General features: G+C 53.4%; 1 protein-coding gene across 1 annotated transcript in view; it reads right to left on the reverse strand.

Moving 5' to 3' along the window:
* Positions 1 to 18,261: 18,261 nt before the first annotated feature.
* MXRA7 (matrix remodeling associated 7) overlaps positions 18,262 to 24,793 on the reverse strand; it is a 28,404-nt gene continuing 21,872 nt past the window's right edge. The window contains exon 4 of the mRNA XM_042965470.1: positions 18,262 to 19,321. Coding sequence (XP_042821404.1) covers positions 19,207 to 19,321 — 115 coding nt within the window. The 3' untranslated portion in view covers positions 18,262 to 19,206. The remainder of the gene's footprint in view (positions 19,322 to 24,793) is intronic.

Here is a 24,793-nt window from a genome sequence, read left to right on the forward strand (position 1 = left end):
AGAGCATCCACTTCTAAGACAGCTCTCTCGAATAAACACGATAAAGAGCCGGCTGTCCCCCCGCCGACACCCAGCCCCGCACCCCCCACCCCCAGACTCCTCAGTTTTAGAGATCTTGGTTGATTTCAGTAACTGACCATCGAGGCTGCCTTTTCCTGTTCTCGTCCCACCCTTTATAAAGTCCTGCTGTTAACCTTTTAAAATCACTAGTAAAGCCTGGGCCCCCCAAACCCCAGGGCCCTACCCTCCACCCCAATAAAAGCAGAGCCCCCGGCCTGCGCACGCTCTCTCTCACTCTACGTGTGACCTCGGGTGTGGTGTGATTTCCGGGTCCTGTAAGTCACAGACCCTCTGTTTTTCACAATTTCCTGATGGTTGTTGCTGAAGGGCGTCTTGTGATCGGAGTAAGAACCCCCAGGGCTGGATCACTTGTCACATTGGTTTGGAAGGTGGAGAGTCTGAGGGAAGCTCTCTGGGGCTGAGCCTGGCATAAGACATTCTAAGACCCTTGTTTTTCGGCCCAGATGTCAGGATTAAATGTGATCAAGCAAGCACTCAGCCTAGTCCGGGAAAAGGGCTTGGGAAGAGAATGAACTCAAGCTCCTTGGGGTCTGTTATCATTATGGTGGACACCCAAAACGGCCTGCAAAATGGAAATTTCACATTAGTTATGTCGGTGGCCGAGGGCAGGCCGCCCCAAGATGGACCGCTTCGGCGTGAAGATTATTTTTGATTTCAAAGTAACCAAAACCCCGCAGATTCAGGAAACGCTCTTAATCTCCTGGTGCGCTCCCCCACCCCCCACCCCCCAACGGACTGAAAAGAACTTAGACACAGGACCTGCTCCAGGGACAGAGCTGTCACCATAGGTAACTTCATTAGGATACCAACAGGGAGGCTAGACAGGGAGGAACCCCGCGAGGCCTGTTTGATCAAAGACCTCTCTGTCCCATTGTTCCCCACGGGCCCCGCAAACGTTTGTGCACCGAACGTTTACTGGTTTTCATCTTCCCGTGAGTGAGTCGAATCCCTTCCATTTGAGGTCCCAGATCGCAACCCACTCCTCCTTAGTTCAGGGTGAAAAATACACCCCCTGGCGGCTGTCTTTGGAATTTCTATGTCTGTGCGGATTCCCCACAGACTCGGTCTTCCTATCCCAAGACCCTTAACAAGCACTCACGAGAGAACAGCGGGCAAGTAGGGGTCTTCATCTAACGTACTTGTACAAGTGACAACCTAGGAGGATGTCCATGAAAGAGGAGAAGGGACCCCTGCCCGTTTTTGCACCCCTTTGGAGCCCTGCCTGTTAAGAAGAAAATGCCATTTCTCTAGACTCAAAATGCCAGCTTGTTTTTGCCTAATATTTGAATCTTTTTTTTTTAATTTTTTTTTTAACGTTTATTTATTTTTGAGACAGAGAGAGACAGAGCATGAATGGGGGAGGGGCAGAGAGAGAGGGAGACACAGAATCGGAAGCAGGCTCCAGGCTCCGAGCCATCAGCCCAGAGCCCGACGCGGGGCTCGAACCCATGGACCGCGAGATCGTGACCTGAGCTGAAGTCGGACGCTCAACCGACTGAGCCACCCAGGCGCCCCCTAATATTTGAATCTTGACTCACCTTCCTCTCAAGGTTCAAAGCTCAAAAACGAGGCCCTCAGACAGACCTGTATCTTGAAAATGGGAAAGCTGGACTTCCTCCAAAGGCTCAGACGAGAAAGACCACCAGGGGGGTGGGAAGGGGAGGGGGTACCTCCTGCTTACTGAGCGTGGCAGCTGCAGCCAGGCCTGTCACCAGCATGCACCTTTTGGGGGACGGGAGCTTTGGGGAAAAATTGACACACGTTCCCTAGGGGTTTGGAGTTCACACGGGTGACCACTGCATGACTGTTCACACTAGTGTGGCTCTTGTCTCCAGTCTAGGGGTTTCTGGAGGCGGGACCCTCAGTGGAGTGGCCCATGCCGATGGAGTCTGAAAACACTGAGTCTGGGAACGAGGCTGGGGGTGCTCCCGTGCCAGTCTCCCGTGGCCCCTGGACGGTGCACAAAAGCCTGGGCGTTTCCTGAATTTTCCTAAGAAGCACAAAGGTCAGAGGAAGGGCGGGCCCCGCGGGCTGTCCAGGTGGCCTCCAGACCAGACCGTGAGCCGGCACGGACAGGCTGGAAGCAAACAGAGCACCGTTTCGTGTCGCTACCCCGACCCACCGAGGCTCAGTGAAACCGCACGTAGATTCTTGTCCGGAGCGCACGCCGCCTGCCCCTCTGAGAGGACAGTTCTGTCCCGAGGCCCTTTCCTCAGCCAGCCTGGAGCGTTCGCCACTACCCTTCCCTTTGGGAAACCGAGGAGCCCAAAGTGCACGGTCCTTAGCACGCCAAGGGTAGGCCTTGAACTTCAGACCTCCTTGGTTGTCGCGACTCCGCGGAAAGGTGTCGGTCAGAGGCATTTGGGACAAAGGGCATTGCATACCACTTAAGAAGTGTGTTCTTCTAGGGAATTCACGAGAATAAGAGGGAGGTTTGCTGATAGCGAAGGCAGTTCCGGGTGAGTCGGGCCCTTCTGACCGCAGAGGGAAGGACCTTGGGGAGGACAATCGCCTCCGGGGATAACTGGGGGTGGGGGGGGGCTGGGACAAAGCCAGTCCTCGGGAGTGCTGTGTGTTTATTGTTTCCTTGGAAGCAGCCACCTCATGCTTCTAAGTACCCAGTCACTTCCCTGACAGCGTCTTGAGGCCTTGGTTTCTGTTTGCATTTCCGGTGATTACAGTAAATCAATAATGTTAGATAAGAAAAAACAAGGAAATCTTCGAAGCTGCAAGACACCATAAAGTCTGTCATAAAAAACGAGTAGGTAACCACCTCAGGGATTACACCCAAAGCCACTCCAATGGACAAGCGTCACATGTCCTCCTGTTTTTCCTAGTGGGAAAAGCTGGTCTACGGAGGCCGGCCTGAAACCACCATTCCCCTCCCCCCCCGCCCCCCCCCCCCCCCCGGCAGGGATCTGGGTGCCGCTGGAGAGTCAGCCCCCCCTCCCCCCACCCCAGCTGCTGCCCACGAGCCCACAGCCCCCACCCCCCTCACATCTGGCCTCCACCACCAGCCAGGGCACCGGAATTCAGTCCTGTCTCTAAATCCCATTTTCCACGGAAAGAAACCAGGGATGTCTGGACAAGCGGCCCATTAGGCTCCGGAGCAGGAAATGTACAGATGGATTCGGGGCATCTTGTTATGCCAGAAAGCCAGGAAGCTATCAAAGATGAATCACATTAGAAGTTCACAGAGTCTAGTAAAGAACTGGCCTGTACCCTTCAAAAATGTCAAGGTTACGAAGGACAAAGAGACTGAGGAGCTGGTCCAGATGAAGGGAGACAAGAGAACCAAACACAGCGTTTGATCTTGGATCGGATCCTGGTGTCGTCGACTCTGAGTCTAAAGTTGTCTTTTGTCTAGCAAAAGAGCGGACGCAGGATTCAAACGAGAGACGGCTCGTGTCCGGCGGGGGGGGAAAAGACAAGAGTGTCCGGGGGGAAAAAGACAAGAGCCCTGAATAACGGTCCTTGCCCCGTATTTATTCAGATCAGAAGGCTTGCAAATGTGATGGGCGTGTACAAAGAGACAAACTAGGAACATTAACTTGGGGACGTGAGGGGGAAAAGGGGGTTTTGAAGATATACGGTGTTTGGGGTTGGGGTCAACATAAAACAAAATCCAGGCGCGGGGCAGATGGGTAGATGGTTGTTAACAACAGACAGGAGGCACCGTGCCTGTTTACCTTTGCCAGCCTAGGGGATGAGACAGACAGGGGAATAACCTCAGGGTTGACAAGGCACCTTTTCTTTTGTTAACCATCTCCCATCCGGACTGCTTTGCCTGCAGCCCAGCGGTCCAAAGTCCAATCTATCAATTTACCTACCCTGGCCCTATTCTCCTATGAAAGCAGCTTTCTGCTATAGTACTAAACTTGGGGTGCTTTCACCCCGAATATCTAATCTTGTGATTCCTATGTATGGGGCACCTTTCCACTGATTCTATGTCAGGCCTTTGCCTCTCTATTTTGGGGGGGTTCAGCACCCCCTCCCTATTTGAGGGTGCCTTTGCACCTCCCTAGTCTTGGCACCTTTATGCCTCCCTATTCTTTGTTTTTAAATTTTTTTAATGTTGATTTATTTTTGAGACAGAGAGAGCCAGCATGAGTGGGGGAGGGGCAGGGAGAGAGGGAGGGAGACACAGAATCCCAAGCGGACTCCAGGCTCCGAGCTGTCAGCACAGAGCCCGATGCGGGGCTTGAGCCCATGAAACGTGAGATCATGACCTGAGCCGAAGTCAGACACTTAACCGACTGAGCCACCCAGGCGCCCCTGTGCCTCCCTGTTCTTGGAGTGCCAATCTGGTTACCCAAACTCGGGTGTGAGCATTTTATGACTTTGTGTTTCTTTGTGCCTTGTTAACCCATTGGTGTAGGCCCCGGGGATTCCTAAGCTTATCCCCCACATCCTGGAATAGGTTTGTTTTTTTTTTCTTTTTTAATGTTTATTTATTTTTGAGAGAGAGAGAGCAAGAGTGAGAGCACGAGAAGGGGAGGGGGCAGAGAGAAAGAGAATGGAGGATCCGAAGTGGGCTCCCAATTTTTAAAAAAATAAAATACTTTGGGGGCGCCTGGGTGGCTCAGTCAGTTAGGCATCTGACGTCGGCTCAGGTCGTGATCTCACGGTTCGTGAGTTTGAGCTCCGACATCAGGCTCTCTGTTATCAACGCAGAGCCTGCTTTGGGTCCTCTGTTCCCCTCTCCCTGCCCCTCCCCTGCTCACGCTCTCGCTCAAGAATAAACATTAAAACAAAACAAAACAAAACAAAAAACCACTGTGTTGGGACAACTGGCAGAGAAAGACTAAGTCATAGATTATGGCCCCAAACACTGCACTTGAACAACTGAGCCTTTAGAGCTAACTACCAGTTTGCAGGAAATACGGGGTTTAGAAGAATAGGGAAACTGTACCTTGAGAGTACCATCAGCCAAATCCGGAAGGTGAACTATTCTAGAAAAGACGTATGAGTGACCTGGTTTCTCTGTCAAATCAATGTCATTTAAAAAAAATTTTTTTTAACGTTTATTTATTTTTGAGACAGAGAGAGACAGAGCATGAACGGGGGAAGGTCAGAGAGAGGGAGACACAGAATCGGAAACAGGCTCCAGGCTCTGAGCGGTCAGCACAGAGCCCGACACGGGGCTCGAACTCACGGAACTGTGAGATCGTGACCTGAGCCGAAGTCGGCCGCTTAACCGACTAAGCCACCCAGGTGTCCCAAATCAATGTCATTTAAAACAAACAAGAAAAAGGGGTGCCTGGCTGACCCAGTTTGTAGAGCACACACCTCTTGATCTTGGGGTTGTAGGTTTGAGCCTCATGTTGGGTACAGAGATTACTTAAGTATAAAATCTTAAAAATAAAAAATAAATAAAAAATAAATAAATAAATGAAACAAAAAAAGGAAGGTAGACTGTTATTAGCTAATAAAAGAGACTCGAAAAAAAATTAAAAAATAAAAATAAAAATAAATAAAAGAGACTCGAAGGGTGCCTGGGTGGCTCAGTTGGTTAAGCATCCAACTCTTGATTTTGGCTCAGGTTGTGATCTCATAGTTCGTGGGTTTGAGCCCCACGACAGGCTCTGAGCTGACAATGTGGAGCCTGCTTGGGACTCTCTCCCTCTCTCTCTGCCCCTACCCCACTCGCACTCTCTCCCTCTCTCAAAATAAATAAATAAACTTATAAAAACAAAAAAAGAAGTAGACTCTCAAAGATCTTCTTCTCTTAAGCTACACGGTTCACTCCTCCCTGGGTGATAGACTCTTTTGCTGTCCATGACGCCAGAAACCAAGATGAAACAAACAAAAAAGCAGAAGAAATCTCGAACTATGTTAGAAGCGGATTAGCTTCCCACTGGCAAGTATGATACAAAGAGAGAACATGGGAAAAACCAGATAGCCCCTGCCCCCTCCCCCCACACCCCCAAACAGAAGCTTTAAGCATCATACTCAGGTCTCAAGTAACAGTTTGGACATACGTAGGACAAATTTAAATTCTACTAATGTTTGTCCAACAAACATTTACTCTTTAGGTCTGATCATCTATTTGCCATGGAATGATTTTTTTTTTAATTTTTTTTAATGTTTTTATTTATATTTGAGACAGAGAGAGACAGAGCATGAGCAGGGGCGAGGCAGAGAGAGGGGGAGACACAGAATCTGAAGCAGGCTCCAGGCTCTGAGCTGTCAGCACAGAGCCCGCCGCGGGGCTCGAACTCACGGAGTGTGAGATCATGACCTGAGCTGAATGAAGTCCGACGCTCAACCGACTGAGCCACCCAGGCGCCCCTGGAATGATTTTTAATATCCGCCTGTCGCAGGGTGGGCTTTTCTTCTCCCTGTCTTTTCTCCCCTCTCCCCTCCCTGAGTGGGAGTCTTTGATAAGGGGAGAAAAAAAGACAGTCACGTCGTAAGACATGGGCGCAAAGGAAGAGCAAAGTGTGTTTGTTGCGGACGTGTTTTGCCCTGACGAACCGGGTAGATTTCAAGCCCAGCTAGGTCTCCCCCAGACCACCACCCGTGAAACGTGGTAAGAGTGTAGTGCATGGCCGTGGTGCTGCCCAGATTCCCCTTCAGGACTGGGGCATTCCCCCCACAGCGGCTGCGGGGTTAGCTGGTAAATCATCTTCTGGAAATTTCCCTCCGTTGAGGGCACCACCCTATGCCCAAGCAGGTTACAGCTACTTCCTCGGGAGCAGCTTGTATTCGGTGACTGGTCCGAGTGGAATCTCAAGGAACTGGTTCTCTCTCCTGCACTTGGGATCCCGGTGAAGACCATTCCAGCTTTGGAACTCCCTATCTGGGGCCTCTCTGCAACTCCGTGGGGGCCCCGCTTCTCTTCTCCTCCCGCCGTGTTGCGCTTCCTTTGCTCCTTCCTTAGCAGTGGTGTTCCCGGTGCTCCCAACAAACCTGCCGAAGGACACTGGTTGTTTTCCATTTCCTTATCTTCCGTTAAGATAATTGCCATCTTAATGGGAGTAAGGTGACAGTATGTTCCAAATGTCCCTGTTTTGTCATTTTGGCTTCAGCTGCATATGTTGTTGGGGAAGAAATTTTTTCCTCTGTCATTCACAGGTTCTTCCAGCTGGTCTCAGAATGAAATTGAGGGGCGCCTGGGTGGCTCAGCCAGTTGAGCGTCTGACTCTCGATTTCGGCTCAGGTCAGGATCCCAGGGTCACGCGATGGAGCCTGCTTGGGCTTCTGTCTCAGTCTCTCTCTCGCTCCTTCTGTCCCTCTTCCCTGCCCCCGTGCTCTCTCTCCCCCTCAAAATAAAATCAAATAAATCTTTAAAAAAATAAGGAAATTGACGTGACACGGATTAATAGGGGGAAATCGAATTTAATTTCATACATATGGGAACCCCACATACAGGAGAGGTTCAAAGACCGAAAAGTAACCGAAAGGTGCATGTGCCATTCTGAGCTGAGGAATGGGATGGGAGCCTGGGCAGGGGAGGAGGGCAACTCACAGGCAATGAGAACAGATGCTTGGTAATTACATGGTTGCCCTGCCGTATAGACGGGTCACTCAGATAAAATTAATTTCTGTAAAAACTCCCATTCTGGGATAGACCTCCAATTTAAATTCTTCTAGGTAGTTAAGACACGGTCAAAAAAGTTTCTCTTGAGTTTTCAGGTCTTGATTGCATTTGGCTCAAAATAATTCAACGGCCAACGCGGAGCATTTTGGGGAGACTTGTTCTGATCCCCTTTCAAACGTATCTTACAGACACAAACAAACCTTCCAGTTTAAGCTGAAATCTTCTCCGTTCACCATCCTGATTCCATTCTTCCTCCTTCCGATCTGTCAAGAACGGGGTCGTTTCCAGCCCCGATTTTTGTACCTTTAGAACGTGGGTGTCGCGTCTCAGTCTGTGGTCCCCAGAAAGCAGAGCCGAGATAGGACTTGGGTGCAGGTTCATTGGGGAAGTGTCCCTAGGAAGCAGGCACGAGGAAACGGACTGAGCCACTGACACAGGGTGGGAGGAAAAGCCCGTGTGGGAGCCCTGTTGGCCGGCTGCCACGAAGATAGTAGCCTGGGCATTTATCCAACGCTCCTGTTTACCACTGATGGAGGGTCGCCCTTGCACTTCCTGGTTGCCCTAAGGGCCGAGTCGAAACAGAAAAGAGAGAATGTGGAAGGTGCCTGAGGAGGTGTCTAAACACAACAGAGGTCCTGGGGGGTGGGCAGCCAGCCAGGTACTAACCAAAGGTCCTGGGCTGAGAGTTCATCTAGTCACCTGCAAAGTTTGGGTGCTCGACGCCTCGCTGCCCCCTCGGGCCCAGTTCTGGTTCTCTGGCCCTCGTGGTGACTTGAGCTCCCAATTTCCTTTTAGCATAACTCCCCTTCCTCTCAAATCTTCCAGAAGTGGTTTCTCATCCTGGCATCAGTGCTGACAGATACAGTGTGGAAGTGAAAAGCGAGAATTCCGGCATTTGTAGAAATGATTTTCTCTGTTTGACCCCCATCTTTGGCGTCTGATATCTGTATTATCGGTGGGAAAGGAGGCCGTGAGAGTCTCGTTCTAGCCTCCTCTTACACTCCGCGGTGTGCCCACCTCCCCTGTGAGATTCCCTGTTTGCATTTATAAGGGCTACAGGGTTGCCAGGGGCATGGGGAGGGAGGGCGGTCAGAAGTCGTAGGTGGCTCTACTGGGTATTTTCCTGGGGAGGGGGCTTGGTGCTTCTGGGCCGGCCCGAAAGGGTGTGGGGGTCATAGGACCCACCAGCCTCACCAGTCCCGGGAGGTCTCTAACAGGTCGCCTGGCTCGTTGTCCCGGAGGGCTCCATGCTGCAGGGACCATTCTAGGCCGTGCAGTAATCCTGGAGGGAGCAGTTCTCTGCAGTACCCTGGGCCGTGTGGTTCTTCTTCACTCCAGCCACTCAAGGCGTCTCAGGGCAAAGGCAGTTCAGCTACAGCCCCCCCCCACCCCCAGCCACGCAGCTTCCCGTAGCTTCTGCACCTGCGCCGTTGAGCTACTTAGCCTCTCTAGGCCTCAGCCTTCTTTTCTGTAAAATGCAAATAATACTCATGGTGGACGCATTGATGGGCCACCCAGATTCCCCAGGCCTGGTCCTCACGCTCCGTGGGATGAGCTCTGCATGTCCGTCCAGTCTTCAAAACGCCCTCCGGAGTCTGCCGCGGGCCCTTCCTTCCTCCCGCAGGGGCTGGCGCGGGAGCGCTCCAAACCATCGGCTTTTTTTGAGACATAATTCACATACCATGCAAGGCATCTATCTGTGTAAAGCGGACGGGTCAATGGCTTTTAGCGTATTCACGCAGTTGTGCAAACATAGCCACAGTCGATTTTAGAATGCTTTCCTCGCTCCCCCAAAGTACCCTGAATCCATTAGCGGTGACCGCTCTTGCCTTCTACCCCGCCCCCAGCCCGAGGTAACCACGAATCTACTCTCTTTGTCTCTCGATTTGGCTCTTCAGGACATTTCGTATAAATGGAATGGTACAATATGTGGTCTTTTGTGTCTGGATTTTTCACTTGGCGTATTATTTTCAAGGTTTATCCGTGCGGTAACATGTCAGTACTTGGTTCCTTTGTAGGGCTGAATCATATTCCATTATATGGTTGGACCACGTTGTGTTTAGCCATTCACCAGGGTATGGACATCTGGGTTGTTTTTACCTTTTAGCTATTATGAATAATGCTGCTCTGAACATTCACGTCAAGGTTTTTCTGTGGGCGTATGTTTTTTGGTTGCCCCCCCCCCCCCAGCTTTATTGAAATATAATTGACACACGACCTCGTGTAAGTTTCAAGTGTAGAATGCGTTGATTTAATACACATATACTGCGGGGCGCCAGAGTGGCTCAGTCGGTTGAGTGTCCGACTCTTGATTTTGGCTCAGGTCATGATCTCACGGTTCTGCTGAGCACGGAGGCTGCTTGGGATTGTCTGTCACCCTCTCTCTCTCTCTCTCTGCCCCTCCCCTGCTTGTGCGTGCTCTCTCTCAAAAAAAATTTAATTAAAAAAAATAATACAAATTAAAGATTTAAAAAATACACATATATTGCAAAATGATTTCTACCATGGTGTAAGCGAACACCTCCATTACAACCTACGATTACCATTTCTTTCTTTTTTTTTTTTTTTAATGAATGCGGACATACGTTTCGATTTCGCTTGGGTGTATACTTTGGAATAAAATGGCTGAGTCATGTGGCAATTCTTGAACCTTTGGAGGAATCGCCCCTGTTCCACAAAGCAGCTGCATCGATTTACATTCCCGTCAAGAGCGCAAGGCTTCCAACTTCCCCACATCCTCACCAACACTTAACATCTTTTCTGTTTAATTTTTTTTTAATGTTTATTTAGTTTTGAGACAGAGAGAGACAGAGCATGAACGGGGGAGGGTCAGAGAGAGAGGGAGACACAGAATCGGAAACAGGCTCCAGGCTCTGAGCTGTCAGCACGGAGCCCGACGCGGGGCTCGAACTCACGGACCATGAGATCATGACCCCAGCCGAAGTCGGACGCTTAACCGACTGAGCCACCCAGGCGCCCCTCCTTTGCTCGTTTTAAAACCGGATCATCGCCGATAGTTTTGGAGTCGTTTCCTTCTCCCATAAAAGAAGAGCGTTACTGCGGACTTCACAGATTTGCTGGGACGATTTCACACAGTGCCCTGCGCTTCGCGCGCGTTCCAGAAAGTTGGTGAACCTTCATCTCACCTTGCCTCAAAAGCAGAAATCAAATCAAATTCATCCTGCGCAGCGCTTCGCAGGAGGACGCGTGAGGACGGGCGCAATAGACGTCTGGAGGCATAAATGTGCCAATTCACACGACTCAATGTCCCAATTTGCGTCTCCGGTGCCTTGCCCCCTTGCTCCCATTTCTCTCCGCGAACCTTTTCTTCTGGGAACAATTTTCTTAATTTTATTCCCCTTGCCAGCTGCTTCCCGGCCTGAAGTTTCGCTGGCAGTGTCACTGAAGCTGATTGCAAGACAAGCCAAGACACCACCCCACAGGGCTGGGGGAACCTGAGAAACTTTTGAAGGCACCGAATGCCTGGCGGCACAACATTGTCCCCCTTGGGAGAGCGCAACAGAAAGCAATGAAAGGCATTACAGAAGCGGTTTGAGATTTTCAAAAAAAAAACCCCTGACTGCAGACTGAGTTATTGAACGGTTCAGTAACCCTTAACGTCCCCCGCCTGGTCTGAGGCATAGCCCTCGTTCTCATTTGTAGAGAACCAGGCCACTCACTGGCAGGTCCAAAGATTCGCGATTGGGGCTTGGGGGTGGGGTCCCCGCTAGGGTGTGGACGGATTTGGGTGTCGGACAGGAAACAACTGAATCACTCAGGCCAAGTGTGAGTTCTGCCTGATTGCACACTTACTCATTGGTGCCTTGGTAAACCCGGCTGGATAATCGTGTTTACCAGGTGAACCCGCCCGGGGCACGGTGGGAAAGGGCAAGCACAGGTGAGGAAGGTGTCTCATTCCACCTTGCCCCTTCTTGAAGGGAAGCCCAGTACCAGAGGCACCACGGGTGGCAACGCGGGTGCGTGCGCTTGTGCGATCAGAAGGTTCTGCTGGATTGTACCTTAGGCCCGGGTATAACCGGGGAGGTGAAAAACAAGGAGTGCGCGTGTGTGGTGGATTCAGCTGCAGAACAGGGGTCTTAAACCCTGGGCCACCGGACGGCGGGACTGGGCAGTGCTGGGGGAAGAAGGTGGGGATAGTGCGCTCCGGGGTGCAGGGACCAGAGCGACTTCGTATGCGGGGAGGCGGGTCCTACCACGACGGACTGTCCCGTCCGGGCCCCTGGCCCTGTCGCGGGAGGGAACTGGGAGCCAGCCTCTGGCCGTCCAGCTCACCAGGCCGCAGCCGGAAGCGGCGGCGCCCGGGCTGGACAACGAGCCCCCGGAGAGCCGCAAACACCTTGCAAGGTCCGGGCAGAGCCAGACGCCAGACGCCGCCCTGGCAGCCCCTGGGGCGAGGGCGGGGCCTGGCGGGGGCGGGGCCTGGCGTGGGCGGGACGGACCAGATCGCGCTTCTCATTGGACAAGTGCCCCTGTCCATCACCGAGGAAATGAGACCGGACGTCCGGGACTTTCCTCCTCGAGGGAAGGAGGGCTCTGGCTAGATGGAAGGATGCGGTATCCAGTAGCAGTCAAGATGTTTGCCTTCGCGAGAGATTGGCATTTGCTCTAACCACTGAGGCGTCGCGGAGGGATACCGGTCGTGGAAGGGGTTTGGCTGCAGCATCCAAATGCCGGGGCTTGGGGGTGGGGCTTGGGGGGAGGTGCCGGGAGCCTCATAGTCTATAAAAGGGACGCTTAATGCGCAGGTGAAAGGGTTTGGGCTGCTTCGAGTTTTTTGGGTTTTAGGCTGGTAGTTAGGTTTGCGGTTTTCATGAAGGCTCCTGAGTTTGGTAGGCTTTTCCTGGAATTACCGAGATTTTGTGGACTCCTTAATAAAGCACCCCGTTTCACGTTTAGGGTCAGGACTGGACACTAAGGGGCGCTGCGCCCGGAGCGATGACCGAGACTCTCGGAAACGTCCGTGTTCCCCGGGTTAAAGCGAAGGTTAAATGGAGGGAATTCAGTAGAAAACAGGAAGAAACAAGAACGGAAGTTTGCAGGGGGAAAACAATGCAAGGAGCCCCTAAATATTTGAACGGATGCTCAGCACTTCTCGTAATAAGAAAGATGTTAATTAAAACTTAGCTGTGAGCTGGCCATTGGCGGGGGTTGGGGTGGGGAGTGTCCCCAACGCCTGCACCGGGCACCAACCCCGCCGCGCCCACCCTGAGTCCTGCATCGTGTCACTTGCTGGCAATGCCGGAGACCCGTCCACCCGTTCCCCTGATGGGGACCCCTTCTCTTCCTCCCTTCCCCCACGCCCTTCATCATCACATCCCAGCCTTTCCTAAGTTGCCTCTTTCTAGGGCCCTTACCCTTTGCCTTGGCAGACCCCCTCGTAGCTCCCACCGCTCTGCCTACCCCCTACCATCTGGACAACAGACTTTCCAGAAACCAAAGGCATGTCCTGAGGGGCTTCCAGTCTGGACAAGATGGCATAGGCTTGTCTGTCCGCTCCTCCTGACTAATCTAACAATAACTGCAGGAAATAAGAGACCATGAAAAGGGGCGCCTGGGCAGCTCAGTCCATTAAGGGGTCCACTCTTGATCTCGACTCAGGTCATGATCTCAAGATTGTGATTTCGAGCTGCACATTGGGCTCTGTGCTGATAGTGCTGAGCCTGCTTGGGATTCTCTCTCTCTCTCTCTCTCTCTCTCTCTCTCTCTCAAAATAAATAAACATTAAAAAAGAGAGAGAGAGAGGGACGCCTGGGCAGCTCAGTTGGTTAAGCCTCTGATTTTGGCTCAGGTCATGATCTCGAGGTTCATGGGTTCCTGCCCCGCATTGGTCTCTCGGCTGACAGTTTGGAGCCTGCTTCGGATTCTGTGTCTCCTTCTCTCTCTGTGCTCTCCCCCCCAACTCGCACTCTGTCTCTCAAAAATAAATAAGCATTTAAAAACAGAAAAAAGAATTAAAAAAAAAACTTCGCCGAGCTAACCTTTCCGACCTGTCAGATTGGCAGGAACTTTGTTTGACAGGGTACTGAGTTAGGCATGGAGCTGGCGGTGGGCAAACTGGCCCAGCCCCCCGGAGGCCATGGTGGGGATCTCACAAAATAACATGTATTCACCTTCCTCCTAGCAATCCATTTTTACAGACCTACTCTGAAAATACACTTCCACACACAGGATACAAACCGTGTGCACAAAGCTTTATTCACAGTGGCATTATTTGAATTAACAAAAGAGGGGAAACTACACGAACGTCCAGCAGCAGGGAATGGATGGACAAACTAGGCTGTCAGCACTATGTAGCATTATATATATATATATATACACACACATATATGTACATACATGTACATATATGTATATGTATGTATGTACATATATGTGTATATATATTTTTTAATTTACTTTTTAAAGTGTTCTCTCTTTTTTAAATTCCTTTCAATGTTTATTTATTTTTGAGAAAGAGAGAAAAGGGGAGAGAGAGGGAGACCCAGAATCCGAAGCAGCTCCAGGCTCTGAGCTGTCAGCACAGAGCCCCGATGCGGGGCTCGAACCCACGAACTACAAGATCATGACCTGAGCTGAAGTTGGACGTTTAACTCACTGACCCACCCGGATACCCCAGCGGCGTGTAGCATTACAGAGCGGACTATGAAGCATGAAAAAGAATGAGGACACCAGGGGTGTCCTGGGTCCTGTGGCGTGAGCTCCAGACGCTAAGCAGGCTGCTACCTTCAGCAAAAAGAAATGCCGAAAGGACAGAACCAGCACGATAAAAATAGTTGCTCCTAAGGGGTAGAGGTGGTGGTGGTGAGTCTGGTGGAAGCCGTGGGGGGTGGGGGTGGGAGATAGAATACAAATAAAGTGATAGTAATAATAATAGTAAAAGAAACCCAAAAATAAACCAAACAAAAATCTGTGACAGTAGAAATTTGCCAAGATTGGCCCCTCTTCTCCCGGGACCCGACATTAGGTCGCGAAAGCGCAGGCATGCTGGGTGGGCGTCAAGGTCTCCCAAGTGGGGCCACGCTGCAGACTGCCCTAAGGGTTTCCAGCATCCTGCCCCTCTCCGGGGCTCCTGGGGGAGATGAGGAGGGCAGAAAGGAAATGACTTGTCTCTGCTTCTAGGTAATACAAACCTCCCCTCCACCGTGAGAAGGAGACACTGGACGTGGATCCCGGACAGTGAGGATGAGGGGCCCAGGGGAAGAGGGGAAGAGGGTGGGTCTCAGCACGCCCAGGCAACGGCGCGCGCACACACACACACACACACACACACACACAGGGGTTCAGAGGCGGAGCTTCTCGACGCTCCTCCCCAGCACTGCCTCGTTCCACGCACGGGATGCCACGGCCTTCCAGAAGCACGTGGCCTGGCCTGCCTGCACCTGGCCAAGCCTACACCCGAGTGTACATCCGGGCCTTCCAGGCCCGGAAAGCTGCCCAGAGGATAAACTTGGGCTCTGTCAATCGGAGGTCCTTTGGACAAATGTATTTTCTCACAGTGAAACTGGGAAAAACAAAACTACTCAAAGTGATCTGTTCTTAGGAATCTGATTTACATTTTCAGATTAAAAAACAAAAATTGAGGGGCGCCTGGGTGGCCCAGTCGGGTAAGCGTCCGACTGTGGCTCCGGTCGTGATCTCACGGTTTGTGAGTTCGAGCCCCGCGTCGGGCTCTGTGCTGATGGCTCAGAGCCTGGAGCCTGCTTTGGATTCTGTGTCTCCCTCTCTCTCTGCTCCTCGCCCGCTCATGCTCTGTCTCTCTCTCTCTCAAAAATAAACATTAAAAACATTTTTAAAAAATTAAAAAAAAAAGGGGGTGCCTGGCTGGCTCAGTCAGTAGAGCAAAGCAACTGTTAATAGTGGGGTTGTGAGTTCAAGCCCCACGTTGGGTGTAGAGATTACTTTTTTTTTTTTAACGTTTACTCATTTTTAAAAAAATTTTTTTTTTAATGTTTATTTGTTTTTGAGACAGAGAGAGACAGAGCATGAACGGGGGAGGGGCAGAGAGAGAGGGAGACACAGAATCGGAAACAGGCTCCAGGCTCTGAGCCATCAGCCCAGAGCCTGACGCGGGGCTCGAACTCACGGACCGCGAGATCGTGACGTGAGCCGAAGTCGGACACTTAACCGACTGAGCCACCCAGGCGCCCCATCGTTTACTCATTTTTTGAGAGACAGAGTTGAGAGCCAAAGTGGACTGCTTAACCAAATGAACCACCCAGACTCCCTGAGATTACTTTTTAAAAAAAAATCGAGAACAAGAACAAATCACCCAAAAAGGGGGGAAAAAAAGAGCTGTGTGCACAAGGAGTTCACAGCAAGTTTACTTTAGGTTTTAGGCTACTCTTAAAGCTGCTTAGATTGCACATTTTCTTCACCCTGGCCATTTTCAGTGCAGGAAGGGAGGAGACACCTAAGTTTGTCTCGATGGTGGCAGTTACAATGGACATTTTGAAAGAAGGTAGCCCTGAAAGGTTTCTAGCAAACGGGGTTTGGTAAATAGAAGTGAACTGTCTGTGGACTTGGTTTTGAACCCACTGGAGGTGGTGATGGATGCGATGGGTGACAAGCCACTGCTATTTGTGACAGGTAGTAAGGCCAGCCTGTGCGCGGGGCTCCAGGGCGGAGTGGCGAGGGGGTGCAGGGGGAGGCACTGAGAGTGGCTGGGCAGACACTCTGGGCGCTGAAAGTCTCAAGCCCCAGACTGGAGAGAGTTCTTCAGATTGGCCTCTGTCAGCCCCTGCGGCTCTGGGCCCTGCGTGGCGGTGACACGCCGGCAGTGTCCTGCCTCCCCGCCCCCCCACCCCCCCCACCCCAGCCCAGTACCTTAAACTTTTTAGTGGCGTTAATGGCATCGAGGTCATTTTCTTCCAGCCGCCACTGCGAGCAAGGGGGGTCTCGGCTTCAGCTTGCAGGGTGGGGTATTACCTTGTGGTTGTGCGTTACGTTCTCGCCATCGACTCCGGGAAACTTCTAAGAGCGGGTTTCCAATCTGCAGGTACATTTTGTCAGAGGCGTTTTGATTTTCCTGCCCCGGAGCAGCACTGACCTCTGGTGGGACAGATGGGTGTCTGTTTCAAAGGGGTCCTAAGAGGATTCTTCTGGCCACAGATGGACTCGAGGGTGTCCCAGTGAGGCAGAGGAGGTGATGGAAATGGTATAAACGGAAGTGGACGCTTATCTGGAAATGGTGTCGGAGCCAACAGTCGCCAGTGAGCCAGTGGTGTTTCCTCAAAGCACTAGGGGCCAGTGTGGACCCTGGGCCGCAGAACCAGCACCCGGGAGGTATGCAGGGTGGTGTATGCAGCATATTCAGAGGCTCCCAAGTCCCCAGCAGGTGACAGTGGTCCTGGTGTCTACCCAGTAACCACCTACCCTACCCAATCCTCACAGAGCCCTGATGGGGTCTACTCGTCTGCTCCTCGGAAAGGCCGTGTGGTGACGCGTTGCTGCCCCAGCCCCGGGTATCCCTGCCGACCATGGGTGGGGGTGGGGGGGTCCCATCTCCTTGCCTGTGATTGGTTGAGGCATGGACATGTGACATATTCTGCCCAACCGGGACCTGAAAGGAAGGGAGAGGGGCACCTGCATGGGTTCCCTAACTCCTAGAGACACAAGCCAGAGATGTCCCATTTCCTGCTTCCGGATGGGACACCTGAACTCCCACGGCCGTGTCGCGACCACGGGAAGAGCTAGTCGGCCACAAAAGCCCGCCCTGCGAGGAAGACTGAGCCACAGGGACTGTGGTTTGGGCCCTGTCAGTCTGGGCCTGCAGCCAGTCTGCCTTTGGGCCCCTCACGTGACCTAGCTCTCCTGTTGTTTAATGGGGCGCCTGGGTGGCTCGGTCAGTTGAGCGTCCGACTTCGGCTCAGGTCACGATCTCACCGTTCGTGGGTTTGGGCTCCGCACCGGGCTCTCTGATGTCAGCGCAGAGCCTGGAGCCTGCTTCGGATTCTGTGCCTCCCTCTCTCTCTGCCCCTCCGCCACTCGCACTCTGTCTCTCTCTCTCTCTCGAAAATAAATAAACATTAAAAAATAATACAAATAAGCTGGCAGAGTCGGAGTTTTCTGTTCCTTGCTGTTGGAGCATCTTAGCTGATGCAAGTGTATGAAAATTCCTTGACTTTACTTTTCCCACAGCCGTCGGAATTTGGACTCAAGCACGACCAAGTCCTTCCTGTTTGGCATGATCAGAGCTGAAGGACCCAGGCAGGAGGAGAGGAAGGCCCATAAAGCGGTCCCAGGGCAATGCGCTTGGCAGGGCGGCCCGGGGAGAGGTGGCCCTGCCCGCCACACGATGGAAGGGGTCCCTGGGAGGTGACGAAGGGAACAAAGAAGTCTAACGTCATAATTTTTTTTTTTTTTTAAAGCAGTGTCAAGATATACATATCTTTTTTTTGGTTTGTTTTTAAAGCACTGACATTTGGGTAGGACAACAGAGAACAGACCCCTCTCCTGTGCAGATTGTCCACAAGGAAGCAAAAGGAATGGCAGGAGCAGACAGGGGAGGTGCCCGAGGAGAATCCCAGGAGCAAGAGGAGAGGACGGAGGGAGAGGAACTTACCCCCATCCCCGTAATCTCTACTGTGAGGTATGCAAAATGCCACTGCTGCTTTGAGTTCACTGTGTTGACGTAGCTTTATTTCGGCAAATACAAAATATTTCTAAGACCGTCATGGGCTCTCTCTGGGGCAGACCCTCTCCAGCTCGGTTGGCTAGGAATTTTCCTGCCTGTGGGGCGAACAGAAACAGGGCCCGTGCAGCAGGCAGGAGCCCCGCCGTTATCCGCGTCCTCGCAAGTTCGTGGACTCCCAGAGGTTTACTGACCTCCTGACGTGTCCCGTGCGCTGTCCCGTGAGGTCATTCTGGTGTTTTACTGAATGCTGTCTGGGGACCTGCTCTCTCCCTGCGCACGTGCCTCGCTTCTCTGAAGGACTTTCGTCTCCTTAAAGGGGGGCCCCGTGTTGCATGTGTGATTTCTTCTACCTCTAGTAGCTAGCGTGGCCCTGGGTGCGTTATAAGCACTGAGATGAGCCTATATGTGAAGTAAGTCTCGCGCGTCCACGGGGGAAGCTCTCCGAGGGTCCCAACTCTGATAACACCGATCTGCTCCAGTGTGGAAGGTGAGGGTCGAGTTCGAGTTTTTGCTAAAAGGACGTTCAGAGTCCCCCCCACCACGGCCCCCTGGGCACATGGGTGTGGGAAGGATTCAGGGGCGCTGGGGGAAGACGGGTAACAGGTCCTGCTGCCCGAGTGTCCAGTCTAACAACCCTGCGCTCTCATTCTGCCTCAGAAGGCTTTCTGGAAGCTTCTGTGACTGCACGGACGCAAGCCGTAGGGGAGCATTCCCTTAGCAAAAAAAAAAAAAAAAAAAAAAAAAAAAAAAAAAAAAAAATGTCTGACTCCGAAGACAATAATCCCGATTGCTGGAAAACCATGCCTAAGTCTTGGGAACCGCATGGCCCGTGTGTAGCGCCTCTACAGCTACAGACGCGAGAGCGAGCGAGCGAGCAAGCCTGCCGCAGCCGGCAAGTCGGGGACGGGGCCTCGCGGGCGGAGGCGGCCTACATGTCGTAGAGCCGGAGCTGCTCCTGCACGTCGCCGTCTGTCATCTCCCCAAACGTCTCCTTGTTGTCCTTCATGAGCTTGAAGATGGCCTCCAGCTGCTCCTTCTGCACTCTGTGGGGAAGAGAGGGGACAGAGGAAGAAGGTGCTCGGGGGCCCAGCGCAGGGGGCCGCCCAGCGCGTCCGGGGCCGGGGCGCTCCCCGCTCGGCTGGTGCCGCGTCTGCTTTCCGGGACAGCAAGGAAGTTAAACTGAAGCCAGATCCACTCAAGACACACGAGCCGGTTGGGCCGAACGGCCTCAGCCCGAAGGTCCTAAAAGCGGGTTCTAAGTCTGGGGTTTTCCCTGCAGGTCTGGGGACCCACGTGACCCTGGGAGTTCCTGCGCCCCTGTTTCCCCACGGGGGCCTTTTGAGCTTAGATCTCGCGTGACCCGGGACGTACCGGGGAGAGGGCTGTTTCCGTTGCGTGGCCGGAGAACCCACGAGAAACCATGTTAGCGACAGCCTTTTAGAAGGATGAGGACAGAAACCGTTACCAGCTGGGAAGCAGAGAGCACACAGAGGTGCGTACGGCGGCTTGACCAGGGGCAGGGTTGGCGCGGGGTCTCGCTGCCCGGAGGGAGGGGCTCCTCTGGGCGCCCTGAACTGGCCTGCCCACAGGCCTGCGAGTGAAGCGCTCTTATCTTTTTCTTTTTTTAAGTTCTTATTTATTTATTTTGAGAGAGAGAGGGGGGGGGGGGAGAATGAGCAGGGGAGGAGCAACGGGAGAGGGAGAGGGAGAATCCCAAGCAGGCTCTGCACGGTCAGCATGGAGTCCGACGCCGGGCTCGAACTCGCGAAGCATGAGATCATGACCTGAACTGAAATCAAGAGTCGGAAGCCCAGCCGACTGAGCCACCCGGGTGCCTCTCAAGGGCTGCTGTCTTTAAGAGGCTCAGCCACCCCATCGGACCAGCACAGGACAGCTCCCAGGGGCGCGAGTGTTGTGAAAGGCTGGGGTGAAACCACAGCGGGAAACAGGGCTCGGGGCCAGTCTGGGGCCTGTTCCCGCTCCAGGTGCTGGCAGCGAGGCTGGTCCGGAGGTTTCCCTGCGCACCGGCCCTCCCTGCGGCCGGCTCCGCTTTAGACGCCGCACGGCAGGGCTTCGGCACGGCCTCCGGCCACCCAGCACCCAGAGCGCCGCCCGGGGCGGGGTCCCACCGTCTGGTCTCGTCCCACCAGACTCCTTCGGCGGTGACCCCTTATGTCCCATCCAGCAGGTGGTTTCCTGGCTAGAGCAGCATCTAGAAGCTGAAATACTCAAGTCCCAACTCCCAGCCTCTCTTCGTCGCCCTGGGAACTGTGATTTCTACGGTCCGTTTTCCTGTCCTGCCGTAGGTGTTCTGTACCCTACAGTCCGACAAAAGCACTGGGACTGGAAAGGGTGTGTGTTGGGGTCCCTGGACGGCATCACAATCCCCCCGCCCCGAGTGAACGCAAGTTCTCGGGTATTTTCGCCGGCCGCGGCGCTCGGGCAGTTTTCGCAGACATAGGACTTGTACTCTGCTAGAGGGTAACGGGCATCAGAATGAGAGCTCAAATTCTAATGGGTTCAAAGGACACGATTTCTTAAAAGCAAAGCGAAACTGAAAAAACACACGGTCACCGAGATCATCTACTCAAAGTTTATTGGGCTGAACAAAGGCTGAATACACAGATCCAAGCCATCAGGAGGACGTGAGGCTTGGGGCCCACGAGCCGTGTTCAGAAAGATTCCAGACAACTAACTAGCTAGGTAGCTGACCCGGAGGGAGGCAGTCACCCGCTCACGGTGTCATTAAGATCCCAGTCTGGACAAGGCCGTCGTATTGCGTGTGTGGGGCCCTGGGTGCTAACAAGACAGCATCTACCTGTCAGGTCTCGGTGTGGCTGGTGTTCTGTCCCGCGCTCCGTCCCTAAACCTAAGGTTCGAGGCCCAGAGGAGAGGGTCACTGGGAATGCGACACGGCCTAGGGGTTGACATCCCGGCCTTCCATCAGATGGCGATCGTTTTTCTAAAAAACTTACTGCTTAAAAAAATGTTGTAACCAACACATCTAAAAACTGCACATTAGCCTGGTATAGTATAAACGTCGAACAATATAAAATTCCAAGAAACGGATCTGGGACTGCCCTCGTTCTCTCGCGAAATTCTAACTTATCTATGAAACCTTCTAGGAAAAGGCATAGTCGAGAGATCTATTTCAAGCAAACTATTCTTATTGCTTCTGCCAAAGCGAAGGTGGAGATTCGGCCGAGCTTGATAAGAGCGTCAGTGAAAAGGCTTCTTTTAGCAACAAGAGGGCTGGATTCAAGCCTCCTCGAAATGCAGAGTCAGGGCAACCGCGAATCTATAGCCGACGCTGGTTCCCTGCCGCCCCGCCGTCGATATAGCGTCTCTCACCCCCCCCAACAACCGCGCCCGGAAGGGGGAAGTGGGTCCCCAGGGAGAGGAAGACGAGACCACCCCTAAGCCAGCCACTGAGCGCCGGCGTCTCGCCCTCATTTGCCTGGCACGCCTCCAAGTCTTTCCCGGGTTAGGCGTCAGTGGAGGAAAAGGCAGGGGCTGGGGGGCTGGAATGCAGCCACATGGTTTTAAAATGACAAGGTGGCTGCCACTGGCCATATCACAGGTGTGAAGGGTGTGTGGAGAGCTGGGTTCAGTGATACGAAAAATCAAAGTCTACGAAACCCTTGCTTAACCGAGCCATCCGCGCCAACAGGGAGGAACGCATCTCCCCCGGGGGTGGGGGGCCAGGGCGCCCCCTGGCATCCTCCCTGCCGAGGGACGGGTCCTGACGGAGGCTCTAGGTCCCAGCGGGTTTATGTAGGCAAGAGGCACCCGGGAGCCCGCGTGGCTCCGCTCTGGGGATTTCCATTCTAGCGCTCAAGCTTTTAAGATGTCAAAGGGAAAAAGCCTTTAGCAGGAGGCTAAGGATAACTTCATTATTCTTCGGTTCTGTAAAGAGAAATAGGGAGAAAAGATCATTTATTTTACTCCTTCCATCTTGCAAGTATCACGGGGCGGGGGTGGGGGCGGGGAGGAAAGGGGGACATCGGGGACGACGGGGGAGGACGTTTGGAGTTGCAGAAGCCGGGCTGGACACTGGTTTCTCAGACACGGGGTGAGTTTGCTTCTCATCACCTGCAGCAAGACAGTCTGTCCCCCAGAGCGTGGCACCGTGGCAGCCCGCCGACCCCCATTCTGCGTCCGTGAGGCACTTAGTTAGGCAGAGGGGGCCCCCGCATCTAGGCAGTTGGGCAGGGCAGACGTCTAGACAGATACTGGGTGCTCCGGATCTTTGGCTATGTGCCTCCCTGGGGCCCTCCCGTCCCTCTCTTCCTATTCCCACTGGCTGGGTTTTGTCCCCGCCGGGGACACTGGCACCCTAGGATGTGTGCCCACCCCGTCTAAACAACACCCAGCAGCCCACAGACTTGATGAGGGAAGAGGGGACGATTTTGTCCCTCTGGCGCCCTCTTCTGGAGGTCAGCGTCGCTCATGTTTCTAGACCTTCACACGGGCAAATCCCTCACGGACACACCAGGTTGCGGATGCGGGAATATCCCACAGCCTGGGTTCCTCCGCCCGCTCTCGCCCTTCCCTGTTATGCTGAACAAAACACCTTCCACTAGAGTCGTGTCCACACCCAGAAAGGTCAGGACATTGCCGAGGACCTTCAGAATGGAGTGGGTGCTGGGGTCCCAGGTTCCCATCCATCAGAGCCACTTTCCTCTGGACCGGAAGGTGGGAAGAATGGATGGCATACAAGGACAGGTGTGGCCAGGGGTGCTTTTTTTTTTTCTTTTTCCTGCCAAGCCTCCAGCTTCACTAGCTCTGGGAGCGGGGAGGAGCGGTCCGCAGCCTGCAAACCCGCCAGCCCAGCTACACCCTGAGGCTGGATGGGGCGCCTCCCAGAGGAGCTTCGGTGCGAACGCACAGTCCCCCAGCCCGGCATGGCAGTGCCGAGGATACCTGTGAGCCCTAGGCCCCAGGGGACACCTCGGAGGAGGGGGTGCAGCCAGTGAGAAGCGGGCTCATTCTTCGGCAGCAGCTGTCTCTGGATTTGCAAACCTTACCATTTCCGACCCCTTGGGCAGAAGGAACCTGACCTGCGGGCGATTCTAAGGATGGGAATGTCCGTTTAAACACGCGGAAGAACAATCTGGGGTCCTGACTTTAGTCCTGCTTCCTAAAGGCCGTGTTCTGAAAACGTATAAAGTGAAGCTTTGGGGGATGCTCTTTAGTGGGACCACTGAAGATTCGGGCTCTGGATACGGCTCTGTTGGCTGAGGTGATAAATTTAACATCGGGGACTTACAGCATTTATTTGTTAACTAGCTTGCGACTCGACTGGGACCCGGAGTGCCAGGAAAGGAATTAGAAGCAGGCAGAGTTTGGTCAGAAAGAATCTTGACAGGCAGAGAAGGGAGCAGACTTTTCGCTGGCCTGTGGTTTTAGTGGTTTGACAATAATATGCCTGTTCTTTTCCATACTGGGATTCCAGGGCCGTCTCCTAGACTCAGCTGGGACCAGAGCTACCTCGCACCCGTCGGCTCTCTCCCGGGCCACACGGGAACCACCGTGTTGTAGATGAAAAAACAAAGCCAAACTTGCCAGCCTCTGCAACCCCAAGCGTGGCCATGCAAGGAACAGAAGCAGCCGTTAAGAGGGGTGGCGCGTCAAGGGGCCCCATGCAGTGCCGCAGGGGCAGGGGCGGGAGGGAGCAGGCACAGGCAGGCTCGTCCAACAGCCGCGGGGAGCATGCTGGGGAAGGGCGGTAATGAAAATGAACATGAACTCCAGCTCCACCCTTCGAGGACGGTGTTTAGCCCCTCAAGGTGGGGCGCAGCGGTGATAACCACAGCCTACAGATGAGGAGAGATCGCCCCCTTCACCCCAAGAGCGACACCCGGGGCGCGGTCTCCACCGCACGGAATAGCCAGGTGTGAACTGACATACGACAAGTCCCCAAAGACTCCGTAGCGAAAGACCCTCCTGTCTACACATAACAGAGAAGGGACTTTCCCTCCCCATCGCCAAGGTCCCAGCTCGGAGCCCAGCGACAGTGGCCGTCTGACCCCTGGCCCGAGGCCTGGCATCCATCCCCTAACTGGTCCTTCCTGTTCCAATGGCTCCTCACATCCTCTGAGCACCGGGAGCCAGGACCTCAGCTCCGTCCACGGGGACCTTCGAGAGCCCACAGGTGCATCCAGCCCTGCCTGTCCTTAATCCCGGGGCTGTGAAATGTTTCTGTAAAGGGCCCGATACGGACTCTTTTGGGCTTTGTGGGCTTTCTCACTCCGGCCACAGCAGCGCAGAAGCCACCACAGGCCACAGGAAAACCAGAGTGGCCGTGTTCTGGTCACACTGAGCATAGTGACCAGGGCTGAAGTCGGCCACCCCTTCCTCTGAGCCGAAAAACCTGCCTGTCCCACAACTTGGGAGCCCGGGGTTTTTGCCACACGAGGTTTTATCAGCTGCATCACCTTCTTAGGGCAGGACCAAAGTGGCAGGGGGACAGCCAGGGGGTTTCCGGCAGCCTCCCTGGTCCCCAGGGGAATGAC

Source organism: Panthera tigris, chromosome E1, assembly GCF_018350195.1.
Source record: "Panthera tigris isolate Pti1 chromosome E1, P.tigris_Pti1_mat1.1, whole genome shotgun sequence".
Classification (NCBI taxonomy): domain Eukaryota; kingdom Metazoa; phylum Chordata; class Mammalia; order Carnivora; family Felidae; genus Panthera; species Panthera tigris.